This window comes from Pongo abelii, chromosome 12 (genome assembly GCF_028885655.2).
Source record: "Pongo abelii isolate AG06213 chromosome 12, NHGRI_mPonAbe1-v2.0_pri, whole genome shotgun sequence".
NCBI lineage: Eukaryota > Metazoa > Chordata > Mammalia > Primates > Hominidae > Pongo > Pongo abelii.
Genome location: NC_071997.2, coordinates 111,748,941 through 111,764,866, shown reverse-complemented (window position 1 = coordinate 111,764,866; position 15,926 = coordinate 111,748,941). Strand labels below are relative to the sequence as shown.

The following is a 15,926-nucleotide window of genomic DNA, read 5'->3' as shown; positions in this document are numbered from 1 at the left end:
AGGACCCTGCTTTAAATACCCAAAGATGGTGCAGACCCAGAAGGCTAGTGACAAGGGCTTACAACACAGAGTATTTTTTCCTGTGCCATGCTAGGTGGCCATGATGTGGAAGGTGAGAAAATGCTGGGCCAGGCACTGAGCATCTCTAACCTGGTGTCCCCGGTCAGCGGATAGTAGGAGGCGGAGTCTGTGGAGCTGGCGTTGGAGTAAGCGCCTGAGGTGCAGTAATTCAGGCCAGTAAAGACTTGCTTGCAAACTGACCAGGACTGCCTGTTCTCAATGAGAGGTGGGATCACCTCCGTTTTGGTGGTAGAGACCAAATGTAATGTGTTGCTGGTGAAGAACAAAAATACCTGAGTTATTGCCAAGTCATGAATCAAAATGAACATCACAAATTCTCAGGGTGCGAATACCCCCTTATCCTCCTGTCTTCCCTCAGTCCACACCTATCTCTAACTATTTAATTTACTGAGAAACAAATAATATTAGAAAGAACACCAACATGACAAGCCATGAGAGTGACTCTGAAGCTTCTGGCTGAGTTCTTTCCATCTGTTACCTGTAATCCTCACAACAGTAGGCTTATGGTTCTCATTTTACAGAAGCAGAGGCTCAGAGATGTTAAATAGCTGATCACTGGGGCTGAACTCCAGTGTGCCCCTTCCTTCCTATGATGCAGGGCAAGAGAAACTGTCTCTTTCATATGAAATCTCCTACTCTCTACCTGCTTCCTTCCACCCGCATTAAGCACGCTCAAGTCTCTTCCCCTGTGCCCCTCCCCTATGCTCCTTTCTTTCTTTTCTTGCTTTCTCGTCTTCCTCACCATCAAGAGAGTTGTCTGCCTTTGCAGTCTCTACTTCCTCCCAATGTGCTCTGACTGCTCACTCCATCTTCTGAAAATGCTTTCGTCAATGTCTCTAATGCCCTCCTTGCTCCTACATCCAATGGGCATATTTAGGTTTCATCTTCCTTGACCTCCCAGAAGCCTTCCATAGAGTTGTGCACTCACGACCAGACTAAGACGCTGGAGCCTCTCACATCTGAAGAGATGATGGCACCTTCCTTCCAAGTGTGTACTTAAAAACTTAGTACATGTAAGAAAGTTCAACATTGGCCTGGTTTTTTCTAAGGATGCTTTCTTTGAAATAGCACATTTTCCTCCAAGTATTGTTTCTCCAAGTTGGGAGTGCCACAAGACCAAGCTTTGCTGATGTGCTGGAGTCCTAATGCCAGCTTTCGCCTACCCAAGGGGTGATCTCCCCTGTAGCTGCTCTTTGGCTTCTGTGACCTTTTAGGGCTTTGGTTCTCCTTCTGCTTCTCTGGTCACTTCTTCTAACTCATTGCTGGTTATTCCCCTTCTTCCTTTATATGTTGGTCTTCTCCATATTTCTGTCCTCATCTCTCATGTCTCATTCTACACCAGTTGCTGTTTAACCACAACAACCTCTGTATACTAATGACTCCCAAATCCATATGTGGAGCCTAAGCCTCTTTACTGGGCTCAGATCCATAGGTCTATTTACCAGCTAGATTTCTAAACTGGTTGTTTCATAGGACATCAAATACAGCACATCCAAAACTGAATTTGTCACCTTCCTTGAAACCAGAAGCTCTCCCACTGTAGTTCTTATTAAAATGAAGGGCGCCTCTTTCCTCTTTTCTTTCTTTTGCCTTGTCCCCATACCCAGTTAATCACTCAGTACTCCCAGTACTTATGATTCTGCCTCTTAGAAAGTTGTAGAATCTGCTCACTCCTTTCTATACCTGGCTTTCCTCCATTGCAGGCCATTATCAGCTCTTAGCCACATAGGATCGTAAGAGATGCCCAATGGTCTCTTCGTGTCCAGGTGTGCCTCCTTCTCACCCATTTTCCACACTAGAGTCAGAGTATTTCTTCTAAAACATCACCCCTATCTTATTTCTGCTCCCCTTTTCAACTCCTGTGCCTTCAAAAGAGTCCAAACTCCTTAGCATGGCTTTCACAGCCGGGCATGCTCTCTCCCCTGCCTACCTCTCCCCATCATCTCTGAGCACCTTACCATTCTGCACTTCTTCCAGTTCCTCGAGCCATATTCCTTTACCTTCAGGTCATTACATGCTTTTCCTTTTGCCTGGAACACTCACTCCTTTCTCCTTTGCCTAAATGACTCTAACACAGTCCTCAGTTATCAGGTCAAGTACACTTGCTTCAGAATGCATTCCCTGACTAGCACAGGCTACATGATATAAAATTTCACGGTACTCTAATACTTTCTATAACTTAGCCCTTACTCTATGATTACTGCTTGCTTAATTGTGTGTCTCCCTTATAAAATGTAAGCGTTCAAAGGTCAGGGACCTTGTGTGTCTCACTCAACATACGTGGTATATATTAGGCAATTAAATATACTATTTTTTGTATTTTGTGAGACAGGGTCTTGCTCTGTCACCCAGGCTGGAGTGCAGTGGTGAAAGCATGGTTCACTGAAGGCTTGAACTCTTGGGCTCAATTGATCCTCCCATCTCAGCCTTCTGAGTAGCTGGAGCTACAGGCATGTGCCACCACGCCTGGCTAATTTTGTTATTTATTTATTTATTTTTTTGTAGAGATGGGGTTTTGCCATGTTGCCCAGGCTGGTCTCCAAACACCTGGGCTCAAGCGATCCATCCACTTGGGGCTCCCAAAGTGCTGGGATTACAGGCGTGAACCACCGTGGCTGGCCAATTAAATATTATTTTTGAATGAACACATGAATGTGTCTAAAATATGAAAACTAAGGTAAATCAATGGTTGAGGGTGCCACTTAAAATGGAACTCTCCATAAGAGGCTGTATCCCATTATCACAAGGTTAGGGGTTTCATGCTTTACCTACCTAGCTACCTCAAATCAATATGTTCTTAGGTATGTTTTTTGGGGAAAATATTAATTTCCCAAAAATGATCTCTCCAGAGCTATTGTTTCTTCATTCTCAAAACAAATAGTTAACAAAAAATCACAACTTAATAAAAACTAATTAAGCAGTAGGTCTTAATAAGTCTCAAAGCAGAAAGATAAAGGACAGTTTAGTAAAATGTGAAAAGTAGAAGAAAGGCAATTATGTAGTTATGTAGTAAGTCTAGGCTAGAATTAAAATAGGTAACCCGGAATCTTTCCTCTCTACTCCTCTCCTGCTTCCTCAGGACCTGAATGATCTCAATCAACTGTTTAGCCTGGCAAAATTCTGCAGGTACATTTTCTGTTCTCTCTTTCAAACTGGCTAGGCAGACTTGGCTGAAAGAATTACCCTCCACTGAGCAGCTTGACTGGTCTCTTTGGGGAAGGAATGATAAACTTCAGCTGCCCAGCTTTCAGGGCAACATGAGCCTCCAGGCCCGACTCGTGGAAGAAGTTGGTGTTCATCTGGACCCCACTCCTGGCGAAGTCCGGAATGATGATGCCCATATTTGTCACAAACTCCACAGACACGGAGGGTTTTGCCACCAGTTCAGCCTGCATCTATAAGTCAGAAAACAACCTATTCAGATTCATTAAATACTTCAGTCCCCTGTCAGTCAGATCAACCACACTTTCTCACCTCCGGGCAAAGATTTCCTGGATAACTCAGACCTTTGGAAACATAACTGGGATTTGTTTGGAAGAAGGAAAACAAGTTCTCAGTTCTCTAGAGTTGGAGTATACTACCCAGAACTAGAAAGTACCTGAGTTAACGTTAGGCAAAACCAGATTAAAAAGATGATAGGAATACTCATTTATTGAGAGAACTGAGTTCTTGTCTTATGGCCATACCACTACTGGAGCTAGTGAGGTAGTACATTCTGGTGGAAGCTTGAAGTTTTTCATAAAAAAATAATGAGGTGATTACAATGATGAAGCATTTTGTCTTGAACTGGAAACACATTTTTAAATGTGTTTTAACAAGAAATCCACCCTGGAAGAAAGTAATAATCTAAGACATCAAAAGGCAAACAGAATCTTACGTTGGCTACTTCCAGTTTTACTCCAGCCTTGGTGCCGGGAGCAATGACTCCAGATGAAGATATTTGCAACTGTAATCCAGCTCCAGTGGGGAGTTCAAAGGCATTCTCCATGAAGATGTAGTGGAGAAAAAAGTCGTTCTTTGAGCCCTTCCTGATGACCTCTCCAATCTGTAGACCCAACAGGGGAGAGCAAATAAAAGTAAGTCTTTTTAAAGTCGGTTTTGTTAACTACAACCTCCCATACATTGGAGAGTAATTCCTCTTTATCTAGAAAGGAAGGACTAGCATATTTTGATGAGCTGAATAGTTTGATAAATAAAGATCAAACTGATGTTTTTACCATTTTCAGTGAATCAGGATATAAGAAATTTCACTAGATAGATATCATGTCATTTTCAACTGGATTCAGAAGGCTCTTAAGAATATTGCTGGGCCTCAGAGCTTTATGGACTTTAAGTATCATATATGCCATGGCTTAATTCTGGTGCTCTGGAGTCTGACTGTAAGTGAAGGTGTACTTGAAATGTATTATATTACGATAAAATCAATTTTTTGAAACCAAAGGCCTATTGAGATGATGTACATATCAATTTGCATTGGGTTTTATTTTTTAAATAATATTTCCATAAAATAGCTTGAGACCTGTTTTCTTAAAGTCAACATTGTTTTTGTTTTTAATCAAGCCATAGGAGTATATTTATATATTTCCTTTTGTTAATAAATAATAAAAATTATAGCATATTTAGATAGTGAATTATAGTTTGCCAAATACTTTCTTTTATAATCATTGTATCATTTCAATATTAAAAGGACCTCAGGTGCAGTGGCTCACACCTGTTATTCCAGCACTGTGGGAGGCCCAGGCTGGAGGATCACTTGAGGTCAGGAGTTCGAAACCAGCCTGGCCAACATGGTTGTCAACAGGCTTGTCTCTACTAAAAATACACAAATTAGCTGGGCATACTGTTGCATGTCCATAGTCCCAGCTACTTGGGAGGCTGAGGCAGGAGAATTGCTTGAACCCGGAAGGCAGAATTGCAGTGAGCCAATTGTATCACTGCACTCCAGCCTGGGATCAAGACTCCATCTCAAAAAATTTAAAAAAAAAATAAAAATAAAAATAAAAGGACCTTCAGCAAAGGTAGAGGAAGGTATACCGAACATTGTTTTCCAGATGAATAAATTAATGCTCTTAAAAATACAGCTAACATTATGAATAGCTTAATTTCTAAATGTTAACAGTTCCTTGTGATCCAAGAGTCATCTTCAGTGAAATTCAAGGCAAACCTCCATCTTTGAAGAAAGTACAAGCATCTTTTCTGGCTTGTGCAGCTGGGATTGTAAGGGAGTCTAGGTGATCTAAAAAAAAAAAATCAATGTCTGGTCTCATGGGCCCCCAATGGGGCCTGCTGACTTACCACCTGGGGGATCCCCTGAAGAGTGCGGGCACCCATCAGAAGCAGCTGTCCCAGGAGCTGGAGGTCATGGAGCCTGGCAAAACCAAGCTCCTCTCCCAAGATGCGGAGGTAGGCTCTGGCTTCCGGGACTTCTTTGGATTTCAAATCTTTAATCAGCTTCTCAACACTGAGCATCATTCCATTTACCATATCCTGAGAGTTTAGTAATAAAATGGCCAGTGAGACGTCAGCAATATCAAACACCTTTCAGTTCCCAATGTGGGACCTGTCTGGTGCAGCCAGGATGGGCCTAAAAAATGCTCCAGGTGAGGAACAGGGAGACACTGAAGTCCAGGCTAATTCCTCTAAGCAGAGATTAAAGAACTAAGATCTTGTCAGGGATAGTGGCACTCCTAAAGCTATTCCTAATTTAAAAATCTGCAGACATAGTAAGATGTGGTGGGGTGAGGGGAGGGGTCCCTGTTCTCCAGTATGCCAGAATCCTCAAGATTAGAAGATCCTCTATCCCCCACCCGTTCCCCGCTTAGCCTTCTCTTCTTTGACCAGTGAAGACTACAAGGTGTTTCTTAAGAAAATGTAGCTGTTATATAAATTCACCAGAAGTTTGAAAAACACTTGATCCTAGACAAGTTCTTCTTAGAAGAAAAATCTCAGAGATGGATGCCCAGGCATTGGGGGAAAAAAAATGTGAAACTGACAGACTCAAAGCAGATCAAAGATCCTCGGCCTCAAGTGGGGGTCAGGAAATTAGAAGATGGAGCTGGTGCTCAACAGTGAGCTTGGAGGGGTAAATTACTGCCTTGCTCTGCAAAGTTGAATGTGCATACAAGTCACATGAGGTCTTGCTAAAATGCAGCTTCTGATTCAGTAGATTGTGGGTGAAGCCCGAGAAGCTGTATTTCTGACCAGACCACACTTTGGGTAGCAAAAAATTCAAGAATAAGCTCCAGATCATACAACCTATTTTGCTTTTTAAATGGGGGCTCATTGCTAGCTTCAAAGTGGAAGTTTGGTCTCATTTGCTAGTGCACTGATGGGAGTGAGAGCCAAAGAAAGCAGTTAATAATAATGAAAATATTAATTTAAAACCATAATAGTGTCTGCTTATTGAACAATCAATGCCAGCATCAGGCACTGTGCTTAGCATTTTAGATGCCTTATTTCATTGTCTTTAAATAACCTTGTGAGGTTTGGACTATTATTAGTAGTCTGGGATGCAGACAGAAACAGATACACATAATATCAACCAACTTCCCCAAGTGTGCACAGCTTCAAGACAGGGAAGTTAGAATTAAATCTATGCCCAGAGTTCATACTTTTTTTTTTTTTTTAAGATAGAGTCTCACACTGTCACCCGGGCTGGAGTGTAACGGCGTGATCTCGGCTCACTGCAACCTCCACCTCCCGGGTTCAAGCAATTCTCCTGCCTCAGCCTCCCGAGTAGCTAGGATTACAGGCACCCACTACCACGCCCAGCTAGTTTTTTGTATTTTTAGGAGAGACAGGGTTTCACTATATTGGCCAGGCTGGTCTCAAATTCCTGATCTTGTGATCTGCCCACCTTGGCCTCCCAAAGTGCTGGGATTACAGGCATGAGCCACCACACCCGGCCCAGAGTTCATACTCTTAATTGTTATCCTAGAGTACTTATCGTGAGTCTGGTTTCTGGGCACACTGAATTCAGGAAATCTTTAACTGCAGAGGATACTGGCCCTTACCCCAGCAGGTCTGGTTGATAAAAACCATAGTTATCCCTTCAGTTAGGTAGTATTTTGATGACTTCCATGCTTAGAAAAGAATTGTTTTTGCATTGAGACCCAAAGCTTTCCTTAAGAAGCTACCTAACAAATACACACCTGCTCATGTTTATCATCTTTGGTATAGCCAAAGTGGTCCACTAAGACCTTAGAGACACCATCAGGAACTTGACCATTAACCCAGTACAAAGCTTTGTTGACACTGTCTGGGAAAAATCCTTGCTTCCCAAAAAGAGCTTCCAATGTTGGCTCAAAGCCTTTTCCTTCCAAGCCAATCTGAGAAAGAAAATCAGACAAGAAAATGGCATCAGGTTTCTTTGTTGTATGCCAGCCTAGTAGTCCCCCCTCTTGATGTCCATTTATCTAAACAAGTATTTGAATACCACAGGCCAGGAGCTGACCTTAGCACTTTACAGGAGCTGCTTTATTAAAATCTCACTAGAAACTTGACCTTATTACTTGCTTTTTTCTAGAAGAGGCAGCTAAGGTTCAGAGAGGACAAATATTTCAACCAAGGATTCAGAGTTGGGAGTGATTTGAGATTTGAAGCATATCTGACTAGGCAGCACATGTGCTTCCTTGGCTTTGGGACTTAAAGACGAGACATCTGCATTTCAATTTTTTTTTTTTTTTTTGAGACGGAGTCTTGCTGTCGCCCAGGCTGGAGCACAGTGGCACAATCTCTTGGCTCACTGCAAGCTCAGCCTCCCAGGTTCACACCATTCTCCTGCCTCATCCTCCCGAGTAGCTGGGACTACAGGTGCCCGCCACCATGCCCAGCTAATTTTTTGTATTTTTGGTAGAGACAGCGTTTCACCGTGTTAGCCAGGATGGTCTCGATCCCCTGACCTCGTGATCCACCTGCCCTGGCCTCCCAAAGTGCTGGGATTACAGGAGTAATTACAGGAGTACAGGAGTAATTACAGGAGTGAGCCACCTTGCCCAGCCTGGATTTCTACTAATGTTAAGAAGTCATGCTTCAGGTGACCCCTAGCGGGGAGAGAGGAAGGCGGGGAAGGAGGGAAAGAAGAAAGCTTCAGAATCATAGTAGAAAGTGCCTGGTGGTTCTTAGTTTTCCTCTGGCTAGCTCCTGGCTCCCAGGGACTCTCTGTTTATGATGCTGTACAAAATGGGCTAGAGAACCTCGAACTCTTCACACTTACCTCGATGAGGTCAGCTGAAGCAAATCCAAAGGCAGTGAGGGTAGTTTTCAGCATGCTTTCTTTAGGAAGGTAGTTATTTGGATCAAATATAAGATTCCCTTCTATTTTGGCTGAGACTGGGTCAAGTGATGGAAGAGAAACAGATTTGTAGAGTTGATAGTTCCGAGAGAATTTTCTGAAGTCCATGACAGTTGGAAGTTGAGATTCTTTCAGAGCTTCTTTCACTAACTTTTTCAGACTAGATAAGAAGAAGTACATTTTGAGCTGACACACCATGTTATTATCCTTTGACTTTTGCACCCCAAGTAAATATGGATTTCCAATCACTACCAAAATGTCTGGATTGCATTGACCCTAAGGCTTTGGGTCTAGGTCTGCTACACATTTGCACAAGTGTTTGTTTCAGAAGCAACGGCAGACAGTGGCTATGCCGAAACCTAGGGTTGGAATTCCAGCTCAGGGCCCTCAGTGGTATATGGGGGGAATAGCTCTTACTTACTCTTGGATATCCAATTCTTCTGAATTCAAGATATTGGCAATATGGGAAGCGACAAAGTTCTTCACTTGCTCATTCTGTTCCCGTGGTAGAAGTTGGACAATTTTGTTAATATCTGCCTGTGAAGGACTCCTCATCAGCATGAGATAGGCAGCCAGTCGCTTATCTCCCGGAGAAGCATCATCAAGGACAGTCTGAAGAAGAACCTCCTGGTCCTGCAGTCAAAAGAGGAGATGGTTATCACTGTCCTGTGGTCAGAACACAGAACATGCCTGGCAAACACTGGCATTGTCTGCTAGCTCTTTCTTAAGCACAGGTCTAATTTCTCTGTAATCACTCTTCAAATGCTGGTATTGAATCTTCTTGCCAGTATTTCCTAGAGCACTATCAAGTAAGGGTTCCCAGAAGAAGCCTGTGGAATGCCTGTTGAACTCAATTCCATTAAAACACATAAATTATGGCCAAGTTATGATTTGTTTGGCGATCCACCACTAAGTGAAAATCAAGTTGTTTTAACATAAGTTATTTTAATGTGAGAGTAAAGATGAGAAGGGGTAGTAAGAGTTTGGGGCTAATAAATAGGGTAGTTTCCAAAGTTCTGGAGTCATTGCACCTAAGAGGGGGCCAAGTTGGCTATCCTAGCCTAAGGTTATTGGGGGAAAATTAAGCATGTTTTTCCATGATGAGAGGGATGGTCAATCTGGTAGGTGGATGGTAGGTAGCAAAAACATCTCACATTCTGCATGTTGACATAGCAGCAAGGTCAAGTATTTCTCTCATGCCACATACTGCTAGGCAGTCAAGTCAATAGGCTTGTTAAAATTTGCAATTAGAAAACAGTAGAGGCTAGGTGCAGTGGCTCACGCCTGTAATCCTAGCACTTTTCGAGGCTGAGGCAGGTGGATCACCTGAGGTCAGGAGCTCAAGACCAGCCTGGCCAACATGGCAAAACTCCGTCTCTACTAAAAAATACAAAAATTAGCTGGGTGTGGTGGCACATGCCTGTAATCCCACTTACTCAGGAGGCTGAGGCAGGGAGAATTGCTTGAACCCAAGAGGCGGAAGTTGCAGTGAGCCGAGATCGTGCCACTGCACTCCAGCCTGGGCAATAGAGTGAGACTCCATCTTGAAAGAAGGAAGGAAGGAAGGAAAGAAGGGAGGAAGGGAGGAAGGAAGGAAGGAAGGAAGGAAGGAAGGAAGGAAGGAAGGAAGGAAGGAAGGAGGAAGGAAGGAAGGAAGGAAGGAAGGAAGGAGGAAGGAAGGAAGGAAGGAAGGAAGGAAGGAAACAGCAGAATAAAGTCAGTAGATGAAATCTAGAGTCTCATTCCCCCAGTACCTTCCAAATCCTTGTTAATAAACTTTCACTTTCAGACCTCTTCTTGTGGACTTTACCTTGTCTTTAGGCTCCATTTTCCTCAGAGCCTGGATGGCAGCTTTCTGGATCATCAGTGATGGCTTTGTACTTTGGACACATTTCAGGATTGAAGACTTGAGTTCTGGAGTTAACTGCTCCATGGTTTGGCCCATATTTCCAATGACCTGCATAAAGAAGAACCCATCAGGGTGTAGGAAAGGGAAGTAAAAGGTGTCCAGGAAAAGTGCTTCTGAAATGATGTATGTCATAGAAAAGACTGAGATTACCCGCAGAATCAAATAGGTGTAATCTTCATCCCCAGTGCACTCATCTTGAATCTGTTCCATCAGGTAATTAGCAATGTCCAGCAGCTCCTGGGTCCCTGTAGGGTTTGTCTTACGATAGCTACAGAATAAGAGAAGAGAGTCAGGACTCGGTAACCCCAGTTAGGTTTGTCTTAAAACCCAAATTGTGAATTATAAAAAATAATTATAAAATTCATATGGAATCCAAAAAGAGCCTGAATAGCTGAAGCAATTTTAAGCAAAAAGAACAAAGCTGGAGGCATCGCATTACCTGACTTCAAATTATGCAACAAGGCTATAGTAATCTAAACAGCATGGTACTGGCATAAAAATAGACACATAGATCAATGGAACAGAATAGTGAACCCAGAAATAAAGTCACATACTTACAGTCAACGGATCTTTGACAAAAGTGACAAAAACATACACTAGGGAAAGGACACCCTTTTCAATAAATGGTGCTGGGAAAGATGGATTGCCATATGCAGAAGAATAAAACTGGACTCCTATCTGTCACCATATAAAAAAATCAACTCAAGACGGATCAAAGACTTAAATATAACACCTGAGACTATAAAAATGCAAGAAGAAAACCTAGGGAAAACTTCTCTGGACATTGGCCTAGACAAAGAATTCATGAATAAGATCTCAAAGGCAAAGACAACAAAAACAAAAAATAGACAAATAGAACTTAATTAAAGTAAAAACTTCTGCACTGTAAAACAAATAATCAACAGGGTGGACAACCTGCAGAATGGGAAAAAATATTTGCAAACTATTCATCCAGCGGGGTACTAATAACCAGAATGTACAAGGAATTCAAACAACTCAACAAAAAAATCCCCCAAATAATCCCATTAAAAGGTAGGCAAAGGACATGAATAGACATTTTTTTCAAAAGAAGACATACAAATGGCAATAGGCATATGAAAAAATGCATAACATTACTAATCATTAGAGAAATGTAAATTAGAACCACAATGAGATAACATCTTACAAGAGTCGGGGGGCCATTATTCAAAAGACAAAAAATAACAGATGTTGGTGAGGATACAGAGAAAAGGAAACAGTTAACCACTGTTGATGGGATTGTAAATAAGTACAACCTCTATGGAAACAATACAGAGATTTCTCAAAGAACTAAAAATAGAACTGCCAATGAATCCAACAGTCCCATTACTGGGTATATACCTAAAGGAAAAGAAATCATTATATCCAAAGGAAACCTGCACCCATATGTTTATCGCAGCACTATTCACAATAGCAAAGTCATGGAATCAACCTAAGTGTCCATCAATGGACGATTGGATTAAAAATGTGAAATTCGGCCATAAAAAGGATAAAATCATGTCATTTGCAGCCACATGGATGGAACTGAAGGTCATTGTCTTAAGTGAAACAGGACAGTCGCAGAAAGACAAATATTGCGTGTTGTTATTTATAAGTGGGAGCGAAATAATGTGCACACAAGGACGTAGTGTGTGGAATGATAGACAATTGAGACTCAGAAGGTGTGGAAGTGGAGGGAGATGGATGGTGAGAAATTACTTAGTGGGTACACTATATGTTGTCTGGGTGATGGATACCCTGAAAGCCCTGACTTAACTACTGCACAATCTATTCATGTAACAAAATTACGCTTATTCCACATAAACCTATATAAAAATGTAAAAAAGAAAAAGCAAAAAAATTTCATCAAAAGAAAAAACTGCTAGCCTGAGCAACATGGTGAAACCCTGTGTGTACCAAAAATACAAAAATTAGCCAGGGCGTGGTAGCAGGCACCTGTGGTCCCAGCTACTCAGGAGGCTGAGGTGGGAGGATAAATTCAGCCCAGGAATTTGAGGCTGCAGTGAGCCGTGACTGCACCACTGCATTCCAGCCTGGGTGACACAGTGAGACCATCTCAAAAAAAAAAAAAAAAAAATTAAGAGGAAAAAACTGCTAACTAATATTGAACTGAAGTTAATAATATGCATGCTGTAATACTTAGGGGAAAGTGTGTTGATGTTTGCAATTTACTTTGAAATGCTTCAGAAAATAAGATGAATTAATGGATGGATGTATATGTGATAAAGCAAATATAATAACACTTAAATGGTAGGAGATAGCTGGTTTTCTAGGGGTTTTCCCTGTGAAATTCTGTCAACTTTGCTATGTTCAAAAACTTTTATAATATAATGTAGAGAAAATATTTTTAAAAATTCAATTTGTGTTTGCTGATTTCTTATTTCAAGTCATTACCCCAAAAATGATCAAGAAAAAACACAAGAGTAAGGAGCAGAGTTTGAAAGTGGAAGGAGGGGTTCAGTTTTAATACAGAGATGCACAGAGGTGCAAGATGTTCCTCTGCTCCTAGGAGGAGAAATACAGTGTGGAAACTCACTTGTTGACCGCGTGGCTCAGCGCATACAAGGTGGCTCGGCTGCGCTGATCCCTCGCCATGTTGAAGATCTCTCGCAGCTGCTGTGCTGAGGGCTCGGGGATCAGGGCCACCAGGTAGGTGACCACATCTATCAGAAGGGGGTTGGCATGCACACGTTTCAGCCACCGGAGGATGTGAGTGGAGCACTGGGGCTGTCCACACTGAACCAAGGCTTGTAAAGTGATGGGGCTGAGAGGAAAGACATGGATAAAGTTATACAGACCAGCTTCAGGGCACATAAAATATTGCTCATGGTGTGTCCTCTGCCAGGAGAGCCCTTAATCACCTCATTCACTATTCAAATCTAACCATCTTTCAAAACCCAGCTTGGAGCTCAGAATCATGACGCTTTCCTTAGGAATATTACCCACAGAAGAAGCTCAATAGAGGAAAGTCCCAAGAGGGGACTGTGGATCTGTAGCAACAAGAAGACTTATCACAGTCCTTTGGCCAGCACACAGAATATGCCTGGCTAACATTAGCTGGGTCTCATTCCTGGCCTCAGTCCCTTCTCTCACCTTCATAGCACTTAAAGCCAGTGCCTTGAAGGGTAGAGAAATCATATTATAATTTTTGACTGAGTTCTCTCTCCACCAGCCTATAAGCTTCTGGAGAGCACCTGCAATAGACCTAGGAATTAAAAAATAACCATCAAAATGTGGGAACTATTCTCCTTCTGTTTTAACACACAAATACATAGCTGCCTTGAACACAGTATGCGTGTGTGTGTTTCATGGAACTCTTAGCACAGCAGCTGATAGTTCTCTATCCAGCAATCATGAACTGATTGACGAATTGATTAACTGGATTGATATCCAAATGGTCCCTGAGATTCTCCATTTGGCCAAGGTTTGAAAGTTCAGTCAGTTACCATCAGTTTTATAAAAAGTTGAGCTGTAACCATTAGATACCTGGACACCTCGATCAGTTGTGGCAAGAGAGATGTGACTGCCTCATCACTGAGGCCTCTCAGCTCAGTAACCAGCTTACTGAAGAGATTAGCTCTCTGGATATTTTGCTCAGAGATGGTTAGTTTTTTCAGTTCCTGGAGAGTCTTCAAAACAGCTTCAGCCTGCTTTGGAGGTGATGTGGATTTGGTGCTCTCAAATGCGAGACCCATCTTCTTAGTACCTGGAAGATGGAAAGTGTCAAAGGAACTCTAGCTTTCTTCATCTCAACCATATCTTTGTCTACTGGAAGCTGGAAATTGTGGAGTATCAGCACAGGGGAAAAGGGAAGAAAACTATCCTGTATTCTATGCCTGCTAGATCTGGCTCTGCCATAGGCGATTGACTTGTTTTCACTGACTCATCATCCTATTCCTGTGGGGTGGCATTATTGTTCAATTTAAAGATAAATTCAGCCCTGCTTCTGAGACCCACAGAGCTTTTGGGCAATGTAAATTGCTCATCCCTGGATCTCAGCTCTGAGTTCCAGAGATGAGACAAAGAGATGAGACCCAGAGATGAGGAACTGCGACCCAGAGATGAACAACTTAGGTTTCCCAAGAGCTCTCAGGGTCTAAGAGGTAGAGCTGAAGTGGAATCCAGACTTGTCTGAGTCTATCATCAGGTTACCCTTAGCTTGAAATAATTGGTGAGGAGGTGCTACTGTTGACATGGTTACAACTGGGACCAGGCACATGGGTGCTTATCACCATTTCTTCTAATTGGGTCTACCAGCAGCTTGTGGGGAGGGGAGACACTTTTGTATCCTCTCCACCACCTACTGTGACCTATGCCAGGAAGAGAGGTAAAAGTCATCATGGAAATGTGGTGTCATGAAAATAGTCCTGGCTTAGATTACAGTCTGGCACTTATTTGCCCCCCTCTAATATTCTGCAGCCTTGACTACATCAAACTCTAAGCCTCTCTGTGTCACTGTCTCCTCCGTAGAATAGGTATAAAATCACATCTCTACCACTTGACATCACAGGTTGCTATGAGCAAAAAGGACAATGAGGTAATGCACAAGAAGGAATTTGGACAGGTATAAATACAATACAATACTGGGTAAGGGTTGGACTTGAGATTACTAGAGTTCCTTCTACCTCTAAAGACTGACTCCTGAGGTTACTATCTGGCTGGACTCTGAAGGTTCTCTCCCACTTGGTCCACCTTGTCTGGAACAATTCTGGGTCTTATCACAGGATGGGTGATGACAGTTCTACCAAATATGTCATGTTAAACTTAGGATTCCAGTTTTCTATTTACAAACGCCTAGGTAGCTTTCGGAACTTCTTTTCCTTTATGCCATTGCAACTTGACATCCTGAAATGAGTTTGCTTTCTCACTAGAGGTAGCCAGAAGACCAGTGTCCATATCACTTGTTAGTCAGCAGACATTTAACAGGGCTCAGCAAGTGGCTAAGCCATGATAGGCACATTTTGAGTAGATTTTCTAGCAACTATGTGGACAGAAAGTCTTACCTTCACCAAAGAAGCGGCTGTTGATCTTTGGTGTGTCTTCAAGTTTGAAAGTCTGTGTCACCTGTGCCACCATCCCATACTTATTCCTGGTAACCAAGGAAGCACATCATGTCACGGATGGCCAGAAAATACTATTCTTTCCATGTTGAAGGTTTTCCCTGTCTCTGCATCTACCCAAGTGCTGCCCATCTTTCAAAGCATGGGTAAATCCAGCCATTGTTGGCCCTGAATGAATAACATCCACCTCTTCCTGGTCACGCTAGTTATCCTCCCATCAAAAAGACATGCGTGCCACTCCACTAGTCTGGAGTGGCCAGAGGTAGGAAATAGTGCAATGTCTCAAAATTCTTTCGTATCTTCCACAACATAGAGCCAAGAATATGGCAGTTACTCAATAAATATTCATTGATTATCAGTTTTCAAAGTGGATTTGGATACACAAGTTTCCAGTCAATATCCCAAATCTTCCACGAAACCTTTTCTAACCAGGGTACCCTGCAGTGATCCCCAGGTCTTCTGGATCTACAGCCCTTAAAGAATGGGTCTTAGATATCTTTCGTTGGTCTTGTGTTGTTTTGCATGCCTAGGACTTTTCTGCCAAATGGTCTGTTAGCTTAAAAAG

General features: G+C 42.4%; 1 protein-coding gene across 1 annotated transcript in view; it reads right to left on the bottom strand.

The window, feature by feature from the left end:
- APOB (apolipoprotein B) overlaps positions 1-15,926 on the bottom strand; it is a 42,262-nt gene that overhangs the window by 17,874 nt on the left and 8,462 nt on the right. Inside the window, exons 8-19 of the mRNA XM_024242617.2 lie at positions 15,305-15,390; positions 13,788-14,007; positions 12,838-13,065; positions 10,434-10,551; positions 10,185-10,331; positions 8,796-9,007; positions 8,297-8,534; positions 7,233-7,409; positions 5,377-5,568; positions 3,959-4,126; positions 3,265-3,476; positions 151-333 (exon numbers count right to left, since the gene is read on the bottom strand). Coding sequence (XP_024098385.2) covers positions 151-333; positions 3,265-3,476; positions 3,959-4,126; positions 5,377-5,568; positions 7,233-7,409; positions 8,297-8,534; positions 8,796-9,007; positions 10,185-10,331; positions 10,434-10,551; positions 12,838-13,065; positions 13,788-14,007; positions 15,305-15,390 — 2,181 coding nt within the window. The remainder of the gene's footprint in view (positions 1-150; positions 334-3,264; positions 3,477-3,958; positions 4,127-5,376; positions 5,569-7,232; positions 7,410-8,296; positions 8,535-8,795; positions 9,008-10,184; positions 10,332-10,433; positions 10,552-12,837; positions 13,066-13,787; positions 14,008-15,304; positions 15,391-15,926) is intronic.